The sequence below is a fragment of the Pseudochaenichthys georgianus genome, chromosome 15 (assembly GCF_902827115.2).
Source record: "Pseudochaenichthys georgianus chromosome 15, fPseGeo1.2, whole genome shotgun sequence".
Classification (NCBI taxonomy): Eukaryota; Metazoa; Chordata; class Actinopteri; order Perciformes; family Channichthyidae; genus Pseudochaenichthys; species Pseudochaenichthys georgianus.
In genome coordinates, this window is record NC_047517.1 from 32,456,805 (window position 1) to 32,469,361 (window position 12,557).

The window sequence follows — 12,557 nt, forward strand, 5'->3', positions numbered from 1 at the left end:
TCGTTACTGCTAGGTTTGGGTTGGCAAAGCTACAGGGTGTTTGTGTGTATGAGTTGTTTGGATGTATTTGGTTGTGTCGAGTATGGATCGAAGTGCAACTCATCTCAGAGGGAAATTAAACATCATTCATGCAAATGCATTAAAGTACATTACAGGCTGCGCTCACTCACTTCTCTTCATTACTATTTAAACACTAAGTGAAGAAATCCATGGTTTCCAGGTCAGAATGTTTCATATCACACACATGTTTTATAACTCTTCATTTTGTCCTTGTGCAAATAGGAGATAAGGGTTACCTCTAAATAAATCAAAATGTGTGATTGTGACTTCTCCTCTTCTCCACCAAACACATGAATCTGCTAAAGTGAAAACTGGAGTTGTGTTTGAGAAACCAAAATGCAGGAACTACTTTTTTATTATTTAGGTTGGAGCTGCACCGCATGAGGAGAGAGCTCTGCGAAATGTTGTTTTTCACTTTTTGTGACCACTTCAACTTCATTTTGAATCATGTGGAGCATTTTGTCCCAGGGCACACTTCTCCTTTTGAGTGTCTCGCTCTTGACTACGTTATTACATCCAAGTAATTAAAATCCTCACGAAAAACCCACAAATCAACAAGCGAAGTGGAGATGAATGGAGTCCATCACAACCCCCCCGTGTATTCATCCAGCCTCACATTATGTCAGGAAGTGCTTCCCCGCTCCACCATGGAGTCTGCTGCTCTGAAATCGGCCTCCGACTGCTTCACTTATTTAACACAGTTCATACATTACAGCTCGATGGCTTTGCATTGAGCCTGGGGACCTGAATATGTATAAGCTGGATGAGTGAGAGACAGGAGGAAGGATGAGAAAGAGATCCAACTCTAATAAGAAAAGTAGACTCCCGTGTCCTCTCTGAAAGGATTTCACTCTCACTTTGAGTGATTACTCGTCTCGGTTGCATGTGTGACTAGAGCGCACACTAATGAACACAGATATATGTTACGAACCGCCTCACTTACTCCACTTCATCTCTTTAAACACGAATGAAAGGAATCTGTTTTTCAGGTCGTACAGTGTTCTTGTCACACTAATCTTAGCGGCTCTCCTCTTCACCCTGACATGCATTTGCTATTTGTTTGTGACATATTAAATCCCTTCTGTAAAGTGTAGTGTCACTGCGAAAGTAGGTGACCCCAGTCTTTGGGCCTTCTTCTTCCTCCTGGCCCTCTTAGTGAACTTGCTTAGTTTAAGTGAATTCCTGGATGCCTAGGCGATCATTAGCATGTTATGTAATGCTTAACACTCTGGAGTTAAGTCGACAGCAATTGAGCCAAGTTTAATATATTCAGACAACAGCAACTTCATAAAAACGTCATTTATTTGATTCTGACTCGAGGAAAGTGTGGCTGAGAAATTCTCCCTGTATCTCTGAACTATGTCACTAAACCAATCACACACACTAAAGTTATTCTATATACTTAGGGATCGACCGATATGGCTTTTCAAGGCCGATACCGATTAGTAGTAATCAAGGAGACCGATAACCGATATTTGGAACCGATATACATTTGCAGTAAAATCTGAAAATCTTGGTGTCAAAATGTAGAATAACAGAAACTCCAACACAACTTCTTTGAAATGCATTTAAGCATATATTATGTTTAATTAACTTTTAAACATCTTACAACTGGTTTCCTCTCTGTGCCCTTTTCTTTAGTGCAGCCATCTGCTATGAGTTAGAGAGAGAGACAAGAAGTGGGGCTGCAGGCTGACATGCTTAACTAACAATAATGCTTAATTTATTATATCTGTCTATCGAGCATAAAATCCCAATAAGCTGCTTGCAACTGCAAAACACTAGTGCTAGCTAATGTTTTGCAAACTATTAAAAGTGAGGCTATTAATGTAGACCTAACGTTAGGCTAGTAGCCTCACTTCTAATATTTTGCTAAACATTTGCTAGATACATGTTGGCTAGCTAATGAGCTTCACATATCAACCTGAAAAACTGCGAGGCTCCACTCGCAGTTTTTTTAATGTTCAGCATTTTATATTGAAATATGATTTAAATAGGCAGTAAAACAGGAATTCTCCATCAAAATGATCGTAATTTGTGGCATAGATGAGTGTAGAAATAGATTTCACACAGCACTTTGTTGGTAAAACAAAAAGGCCTTGTTTGTCTTGAAGTCGGTCAGTTCCAGCGGCTCCTCTGGACTTGCAGTGAGGGAACTTGAAGACAGAAAGTGTCAGAGACGAGACGTGGGTCTGCTCCTCGTCTCTTCCTGACATCTCGAGTGATTATCCCTCTCAATCTTTAAACAGGGATGCCTGACTAGCATGCATGTTAATGAACAGATACATTACTTACTGCTCTCATCTTCATCACTATTTAAACTCAAACTATGGATGACATGATTTTAAAGCTATAATATGCTTCTTGCTTGATATGCATCCTCGTTTTTAAGAGAACAAGATGTCATTTTTTTATATCTGTTAACTGTATTATACAGACTGAGTAGAGACTGAAAGAGGAATGTTTAAATCAGATGTCTATCATAGCAATATGACAAGTCTACAGTTCCTCGTTGCAAGTCTTCGTGTATAGTTAAAAGTGCTTTACACACATTTAAACTCTGAAAGGAGTCGGAAAGAAACTTTAGGTTGATTTAAAAAGTGTGAACATGTATATACACATCGAAAGAAAATACTGTCGAATGTAAATGCGATTAAAAATAAATAGAAGTAACAACATTAGAAGGCAGCACAAAATAATAGCCTGCTTTTAAAGACAGGGGGTGTTTCTCAATGTCGAGGACGCTTCCTTGGTAGGACATCTCTACGTCTTCCGAGTCAGGTCCTTCAGAAGCGAGGCAAGAATCCTTCCTAGCCTCGGAAAACGCAGAATGGTGGAAGAGGCTAACAGGTGTGCGTCATATGCGAGGCCCCGCCTTAAATGGAGTGAGATTTCCGCCAAAGATTTTGGAAATTGGTCCGTGCGCAAAGCATTGTGGGGATTTTAAGACCGCGGAGGATACACATGTGCAGCCTCGAAATTTCCCTCACCGAAGTACGTCGGCCTCGGTAGAATTCCAAGTATGCTGGACATTGGAACAGTCCTTGGGCGGGACTCGATGACGTAGCACCCTTGAAATAGTGGCTCTGGAGGAGCCTTCATCGACATTGAGAAACACCCAGTTAGTCAGCTAATCACTGATACTTTGATAATATATAATATCTTGACTTAATTATGTTTTAATCTGAGCATTATTGCAGCAGTAAAAAAGTAGTGCCAGTTGTTGTGTTAGTAATGTTTGGAACAGTGCTTGAAATATGAGAAACATTCCCACGTCTCTCAACGTTTAAAAACTCTTGCAAAACATGTGTAACATCAAAACAAGGTGTTGGAAAGTGAAACTTCCACTGCAGGGCGATGTTCTCCCATCCGTCTCGTGTGGAGTTTGTTTTCCTCTGATGTTTCCGGGGTTAAACTGCAGCGCTGCTTTTTGTCTCATCTCGGCCTGTTTTCGTCTTCCTCACTCTCGCTCTCCCAGGCTCACTGGAGGGTAGCGAGGGTAACTCAGCGTAAGTGAAGCAGGACCAAAAACTCTGAAAAGCTTTTAAGTAGGCGAGCAGACTATAATGAAGACGAGGCTATCGGGAGAGGAGCGAGAGGGAAGGAGTTAGCCATTAAGAAGGAAGCAGTGAGGCTTTACAGACTCCTCTACAACCGTGTGTGTTGGGAGGGTCATTGAGGACGCAATCCCTGGGTGTGCAGAGCTTTCAGGCGCTGTGTGTGAGGAGACGGGAGCCCCTGTCGGTTGTGGCGTCGCCTTTGGGAGCGGTCGGTGTAGCGAGGGGGGGAAAAGACGAGGGGATTGAGCGAGAGCACGGAGCAAAGTTGAGTGGAGTAGAACAGTGTCAGTCTAATTGCCTGATTGTACTCGAGCCTGTGTGTGTGTGTGTGTGTGTGTGTGTGTGTGTGTGTGTGTGTGTGTGTGTGTGAGTGTGTGTGTGTGTGTGTGTGTGTGTGTGTGTGTGTGTGTGTGGTGTGTGTGTGTGTGTGTGTGTGTGTGTGTGTGTGTGTGTGTGTGTGTGTGTGTGTGTGTGTGTGTGTGTGTGTGTGTGTGTGTGTGTGTGTGTGTGTGTGTGTGTGTGTGTGTGTGTGTGTGTGTGTGTGTGTGTGTGTCTCATCCTTTCTATATATTTGTCATATTTCCATAGCGATGGTAATATTAAGGTCCATCGCAGTGAAATTACTCATTTGTCACCATGGCCAAAACACTTGTTTTTAAAGGAGCCATTAAAAGTTTATATTCTGTAAAAAATGTGTCACTGCTGTGGGGAATGAAGCTTTCTTTTAAAATGTTGTTAGACAAATGGAAGATGTGAAATATGACTGACTGATGAAGATGTTTAATCTGTGTCATATCGGTACGGCAACATAGAACTACATAATATAATATATCAGAGAATACTTACAAGGTTACTTTATAACTCGCCCGGTACATCCTCTTGTGAAAGCAGTTTAAGGGTTAATATAGGATGATCTTTTGTTAGATTATATCTTTTTGAAACCGTCTTCCTGTTTCTCCTTCTCCTGCCTGTCTTTCATCTTTTACATCCTGTCTTTTGTAATTGGTCAAAGTCTTAAAGTTCACCTTATACAATGCTTTACCTGAATAAATATACATTTCCACTGAGTACTAGATGTGGTCTTCAATGTGACTAAGTGAGGATAATTATGAAGCGTGCTGAACATTTGAATTCATAAAGAAGCGAGTCGTTATTAAATCCATAATTAACCTTTTTAATGTGAGTGAGGGTGAAGGCTGTGGGTATGAATGCGTGGGTTAGGGGTCATCTGTGTTTATGTACTAAATGTATGTGAAGAGCAAAGGTTTGAGAAGACCCCCCCCCCTCATGTTAACTCTCTTTTGTCCCTCTTCTCTCTCTGTAGCGCATTAACGCTCTGGCAGAACAGACGGACGTGCTCGTGTCCTACATGTCTCAGAAGTCTCAGATCCCCGGACAGGTAAATCACACTTTAAGATCCTTTCCTTCAAGATGCACTCTTTAAAACATGTATGGCTTGAATATGAAGTCGTAAATATGTAGACAAAATACAGACACTCTGAACCTTAATGATGAGAATATCCCTTTTTTAAAACCACACATTTTGATCCCAGCGTATACAATAACAATCATGCACTGTTTTTTTTAGAATTGTATTTTTGTAATCACTTTCCACCAGGTTGAGCACGTTTTCTCATCTTCTCCATCGGGGCAATGTTTATGTTTATTAAGGATCCCCATTAGCTTTTGCTCTCGACACAAGCTACTCTTCCTGGGGTCCGACACTTAAAACAATACAACAATAATACAACAATAATACAGCAACATTTAGGACATAAGTCCTGACATCATTAACAACATTAAAAACATCACCAATATCATCAACAACATGCGATCAAGTTAAATTAGGGTTCACAGCTCACAAGGGGACACGGTCATTAGTAGATGGGCCTTCAATCTCTTCTTGAAAGAGGCTCTGGACTCTATTTCAGCAAGGTAGTTTGGCAATGAGTCCCATTCCTTTATAGCTCTATCAGACACAGAAGATTTCAGAAGATGTGTCCTGGGTTTAGGCGCCACTCGATGTGGCAAGAGCCATACGAAGCATAACGGTGGCAATATTTAACATCTAGCCTTTTTTAAAGGGTTGCCATTCTTACTGGTATCAATGTTGTTTATTCAATTTGTATATTAAATCTAGTTATAATTTTAACATTAACAGTTTTAGAAAGCGGACATTTGTATCAGCGCAAGGGATGCACAGAATTCTTTAAGAGAAAATAATTTGTTTACTGTTCTTCATGACTCCTGGTTGTAATAAAATCATTGCACAAGTTATTTTGTATTTGATGTACTTTTTTTTTTTTGTGCATAGCTGGGCAAGATCAAGACCCTTCAGAGCCTGATCCCAGACTTCGCTGACAAGGATGTGGTGAACACGTATCTGATGAAATGTCATGGTAAGAGACGCTCACACACACACACACACACACACACACACACACACACAGGTCTGGATGGGTCTTGTGCAGCTCGCTGTAAGTCAACATTAGCAGACGCATTAACAATACATCAGGTCCAGGAGTGTGTGTGGGGGGGGGGGGGGTAGACATTCAGGGGTTACAGGAACACATGTCCTCTAATGAGTTAGCTGTCCTGGCTAGCCTAGCGTGCTAATCGCTACACAGTTCACCACTCAACTTTTTCTTCCCGCATTTTTCACCTCCTCTCTGCTTTGCCTCTTGCCCTCTCCACCTTTTTTTGTCCTCCCGTCGTCTCTCCTACCTACAACCCCCCCCCCCCTTCACCTCCTCACCCTCCTGTCTCCCCTCTTTTGTACCAGAGCTGAGCAGACATGACTATTTAATTAGCATCAGCTAGCAGCTCGGTCAAGGCAGTCATGGGGGAAACAATTAGTGATGCTCTGCTCGCCTCTGGTCTCTGCCCCTCCATGGTCTCCTTCCATTTTCTCTTTGTGAGGTTTTGCCTTTTCTTGTGCCTTTTTAAACTTGCTCTTCTCTTTTAGGTTTTTGACTAGTGACCATACTTCCCATTTGCATCTCTTTGATACACAACCGCACACACTCATGCGGTTTCACACTCGCATATGGAAATATACTTCCGGGTACATCTGCCTATAGAGGGAAATCGCATAGATGGATCAATCATTCTGAAGTATTTAGATGGTTAAAGGTTTTTACAAAGTATGTTTTTGCCCTATGGTTTTATCTTCAAAAATACATATTATGCTAATTTTCAGTGATTGGTCAACTTAGATATGTCCCACCCCTTAGCCTATCACATACAATCAGTTTGAGCCAATATAAAATAATAGAAGCGCAAGTGTTCCATAGTGATGTAACTTTGTTCCAGAAGTAAACAACGCTGTCCAATGGAGGCGTTTCAGGCAGGGGGGGGGGAAAGAGTGTGTGGGAGAGTAACTCGCTCTGGAGGGAGCTTTGAGATGTTTGCCTTTGCAGACCATTTACATCCACACAAACCTATAACACACTACAGGAAAGGGGAAAACCTCAAGGAGCATAACAGGGCCCCTTTTAATGTACATTTTTAATGATGACTTTAACATGTAGACTTTTCTCTCCCCCCTCCTCAGTTACCGACAAAGACTTTTCGTCGGCCAAGGCCCTGTATGAAGAGTGGCAGAAGAGCGGAGGGGAGATAGACGAGCTGTCACTCAAACGGCTGGCCATGATGTACAGAGGGTCCGGAGAGATGGTGCCCTTCGAAGAGCCCCCGGTGAGTCTCACACACATATATATATATATATATATACAACTAAAGGTGATTGGGTCCTCTACTTAATACACTCAAACAGACCTCAACAATGACAGTTGATTTGTCTCAAAGTCAAACAAGGACACTGTGACTTTTGGCAGCTCGACTCCCAAGACGAGCTGCCAAAATAATTATCCATCACAAAAGATTAAGAACATCGGCAAATCCTCACTTTATGAAAAATGATTTAAACCATTAATGGATTATAAAAATGCTTGCAGAACATTTTTGTATCCACCAATTTAACGGTAAACCAACAGATTGTTGCAGATTAAGGTAAATTAAGCATCAAAAAGTGTGTGTGTGTGTGTGTGTGTGTGTGTGTGTGTGTGTGTGTGTGTGTGTGTGTGTGTGTGTGTGTGTGTGTGTGTGTGTGTGTGTGTGTGTGTGTGTGTGTGTGTGTGTGTGTGTGTGTGTGTGTGTGTGTGTGTGTGTGTGTGTGTGTGTGTGTGTGGTGTGTGTGTGTGTGTGTGTGTGTGTGTGTGTGTGTGTGTGTGTGTGTGTGTGTGTGTGTGTGTGTGTGTGGCTCAGTGTTTTTGAGCATTTCAGGACATTTTGTAACTTGATGTAGCCCTATTTTGGGCAGAGGACTCACACTCGTATCAACGCATGCACACACACACACACGGAGCCCTCTCAGCCCCAGCACTTTAATGCGCTGTCCCCTGGAGGCAGGTGAACACCAGAAGCCCACCTCTTACCTCCCCTTCACTCACCTGCAGTGCAAAGATAGACGAGAGAGGGATGAAGGCAGAGCAGCTGCTGCATTATTCACAGGATGTCAGGATACTTAAGTGATGGCTGCGTTTCATAAGCAGAGGGAAAGGTGAGGTCATGGTGAAGTTTCCCTGAACTCATCGCAGGTAGAAAGCCACCTGTCCTCTGTTCTCTATATCTATCTAAAGGCTGCGGCACCATGGCGACATCAGCAGGAACATGCTAAGATTAAACACACCTAGATTTATTTCTAGAGGCGCATGGAAAAGTTATTTAAGGAAGCTTTTTTTATTTAAAGCTTCTCTAATAAGAGTCATGTCGATAAAGAATAATAAAACCAATGTTCCAAGTTGATTTATTGTCACTGTACATCACTATGGGTTGTTATATAATTATGGCCATGGTGTATAGCATGATATAAAAAATAACCATTTAATAAAGTCTCAGTATGGGATGTTGAATAACAAAAAACATAAAGTATAATATGCCATCAAATCTTAATAAAAGTAAGAAATACGCCTACAAAATGTAAAAAGAGCAGTGTCCTGTTAAAGAGTAATACTTTTATGCTATTCAAAAAGTGTATCGTGCCATAAAAAAATAACAAAAGGAAGAGTAAAGTATTCCACAAAAATGTATAATGTCATAAAAAAATCATAGTATAAAACGTTAATGTGTCATCAATATCAAATTGTTCTTGAGTGAATGAGTCTCCATATTACCAATAATCTCAGTAATCCCAAAAACACAATACCATCAGTTTTTATGCGGGATTACTTCTTCATCAGGAAGAGTAAAAGCAAAGGTGTGGATTATCCAAAGTATCAGACTATTTCTAAAAGTCGTACACATGTTATTTGTTATTGCTCTGAGGACCAGAAATGAAACAAACCACATATATCAATATATATCTCAAAAACCTGAACACGTCAAATAAAATCTAGATATAAAATGTGTTTTTGTACTCTGGGTGAACCGACCCTTTTCCAACGCGCCTCATCTCCCTGCAGGATCTCTGCCTCTCTTTGCTTCTCCAGTGAACACAGCCAGTTATCAGCATTAATTACTACATCAGTAAGCAAACGCACATTGTAAGAAGCCGGCGTAATCTGCAGGAAAGCTCTCACCTTCTCCCCTCCAAAACACACTTTGTCTGGATCAAAACACTGATTAATTAGCGGGGGAACAGAGGCCAGAGAGTGCGTCAGGGGAGCGCCAGACAAATCCCTCATTTGTGTATTAACGGGGATTTAAAGATGAAACCAGGAAACTTGGTTGCAGAGTGGAGACTATTTAGACAGACCCAGGAGGGCGTACTTGACTTACTTGGGAGCTACTTTTAAAATGACCAAGCCCAGATGATCTACCTACAGGGCCTGCCCAACGGGGTGGGGGGGGGGGGCTGCTAGTGGACTAAATGGCGGATAAGTTGTGGCGCGCTTACTCTAATTGCAGCGCATAATAGTGCGCCACATTTGCGCTTCAGATGAGGAGGTGAGGCCCCTCATATCTGCATGAACCCGTATGGCACAATACAACTGAGACTGGCTTACCTGTACGGCAGGGGTGCCCAACCTTTTTTGAACCGAGAGCTACTTTTAAAGTTGCCAGTCTGCCGAGATCTACCAGTCCAAATAGAGAGGCGTAGCCATTACTGACAGCCTACTACCAGGTAAATACACACTTCTACTTGTATAAAACTGACCTTTAATACTCCATAAAATACTGCAGATCCTTTATCTCACCTCTTTCTAATCTACACACATACAAGTATTTAACTGAAGTTACACAACAGTGTTGTTGATACGGAGTTGGAGTTTATTCACACGTCACAAACTACAGTGGGTAATGTTTTCAAGAAACATTGAACAGTGCTGCCACATGTGACACAGGAAAAAAAGAAAAGACTTTGAACCCTTTATTTGCATTATATAAAAAATAGTGTTGCTACAAAAGTATAAATGAGGCTTACTAATAAGACAACTCAGATCTGAAGCTACACAGGAATCTGCTGCCAAAGTGCAATAAAAAAGACTAAATTAATAGAATCAAACCCTTTTTTTGTTGCATTTTAGTCGAGTATAAAAAGAAATGCCTTTTTTAAAATAGGATGCAAGCAACACTAGTTTCTTAACCTGAATTGATGATAGACTATAATCAATTTAAGTTTGCATTCTTATACCATTTTGTACAATAATTATAATGAATAAGTTCAAACAAACTAAAACTTACAGCTGATTAATAACGGTATCTAACTTGAGTTTTTATTATATCAAAAACCTGTTGAAATGCTTCTGTTATTTTTACTGTCCCCCAAAAGCGCGCCGGCAGCCTCCAGGAATGCTTCTTTCACAACTTCGCCGTCTTTGAAAGACGTCATGTGTTTCGCAAGAACGTGTAGACCCTCCAGAAGAACGCGGGCAAAAATCCTTGATTATGCGATCAAACGTGCGGGGTTTTATGTGATTTTATGCAGTGAAATTGCGGGAAGTTGCGAAATATGCGTAAATATGCGAAAAAAATAAATATTGGGCTGTCTTATTTATTTATTCTCTCTCACACACAACCTGCCACTAACGTTAAACCCCTTTACTATTCAATTAAACACATTCAATGTTTATTTATTGTAAAAGCAATTGGGCTATTTTAATCACTCTCTCTCTCTCTCACACACACACACACACACACACACACACACACACACACACACACACACACACACTTCTCCGCCTCATTCTGTTTTCATTTACTCGTTCATTATCTGACCAGCTTCAATCTTGTAGGCTTCTCACTTCGTTTCTTGTAACCCTCGAAAGGGTTTTGGAGGTCGATGCCTCGGTGAACGTGAGTTGTTTGGCTTTCTTGTCCGCAGCAGCAGAAAGCATTTTCGAATGTTTGAATGAATCAAAGTGGGTCGTCACCGTCGATTTTCTCTTATGCTCCAACACAGTTGCACAGGGTGCAGAATAGTTCCCCCCCACTTTCGTGCAAAACATCGGGGTACTGCTTTGCCCGGTCTTTAGCAGAAATGTTCGTCGGTAAATGAGATGGATTCGATTTTTTCATCTTGGTGTTTTCTCTCTCGTGTGAGCTCCACACGTTCACTCTACGGTGTTGTTTACCTTCTGTGATGCGCGAGCTGATGACGTCGCGTCAACATCATCATCAATTCACGTCAAGACGAGTTAACTTTTTTTTTTCTCAACTTTGTGTGGAAAAATGCGGGGATTATGCGGCTTTTTAATAAATATGCGGCCTTTTAAAAATCTGCGCCATTTAGCTGATTATGCGGTAAATTCTGCGATCGCAGAATCGCGTTTTTCTGGAGGGTCTAAACGTCACAGACACGATAAGATGCTCTGGAGCAGCCTTGCTCTTGTTGTTGGGCCTGGTGAAAATGGACTGATGTGCAATTTAGCTGTCCTTTCAGGCCCCTCCCCTTTTGGGAGCGTAGGGCAGAATTAGGAGGGAATTCCGTCTCGTAGTGTTTGTGCACTGTTTTGAAATGCCGCTCCTAAATTACCCTTCTTCGATAAAGCCACGCTCGCATTGCAGACGAGACAGATGGACTTTGAATTGGAATAGATACAAAAATGATCATCCTCCCACTCGGAGTGAAAATTATATATTTTGGGCTTTTTTGCTTCTGCCATAATTGCGGTCTTGTGTGTGTGGGCTGTCACTCCTGTTGCCACGGACAACGTCAGCGAACTAGTGCCCACTGCCCACCAGCCACGCCCCGACACATGGGGTCACGCCGGCCAATCCCAAAGCTTTGGTGCGTTCAAGTGCATTATTCTGGCACGGGAAGATTATGTTATAGGACATTAACGATAAAACAGAATATTGTCGTTCTATTTTTTGACACATCTCGCGATCGACTGGGAATCTCCCCGCAATCTCCCGGTCGATCGCGATCGACTGGTTGGGCACCCCTGCTGTACGTCAATCAAGTGGCAAATGCCATAGTAAGGATGGATGATAGACTAACTTAAAAAACATGTATTTGTTTCAATGCCATGCGATCTACCCACACTACCTTTGCGATCGACGTATTGGGCACCCCTGCTTGAGAGCATGTGAGCATTTTGTTTTACGCTAAATTGTGTCTCTTTCTCTTTCTAGGAGTCCTTTAGGTTTTATGCAGACCAGCTGAAAGAGAGGAGAACACAATCCGAGAAGAAAGCAGAGACTTAAAGACTCGTCCTCTTCCTCCCCCTCCTCTTCCTCCTCCATCCAAGTGTTTTCCACTTCTTTTCTCTTTTTTTTATATAAGTTTTCCGAGCTGAAATGTTGAGTATTGTGTTGAAACTGTTAGACGCTACCCGCTAATTTACTGATACTGTTGATGATGATGTTCAGAATGTAAAAGATAGTATTTATGATAATAAATGTCACATTCTGAAGCTGAGACTTCGTGTGGTGTGAACGTTTGTTTTCGGGAAAATGTTGACATATTTCATTCTAAAGTACAAGTGAAGCAAT

General features: G+C 41.6%; 1 protein-coding gene across 1 annotated transcript in view; it reads left to right on the forward strand.

Moving 5' to 3' along the window:
- The window catches only part of lrpprc (leucine-rich pentatricopeptide repeat containing), a 74,652-nt gene extending 62,167 nt beyond the window's left edge, over positions 1-12,485 (forward strand). The window contains 4 exon segments of the mRNA XM_034100676.2: positions 4,945-5,019; positions 5,935-6,019; positions 7,174-7,316; positions 12,198-12,485. Coding sequence (XP_033956567.1) covers positions 4,945-5,019; positions 5,935-6,019; positions 7,174-7,316; positions 12,198-12,269 — 375 coding nt within the window. The 3' untranslated portion in view covers positions 12,270-12,485.
- The last annotated feature ends 72 nt before the right edge of the window (positions 12,486-12,557 follow it).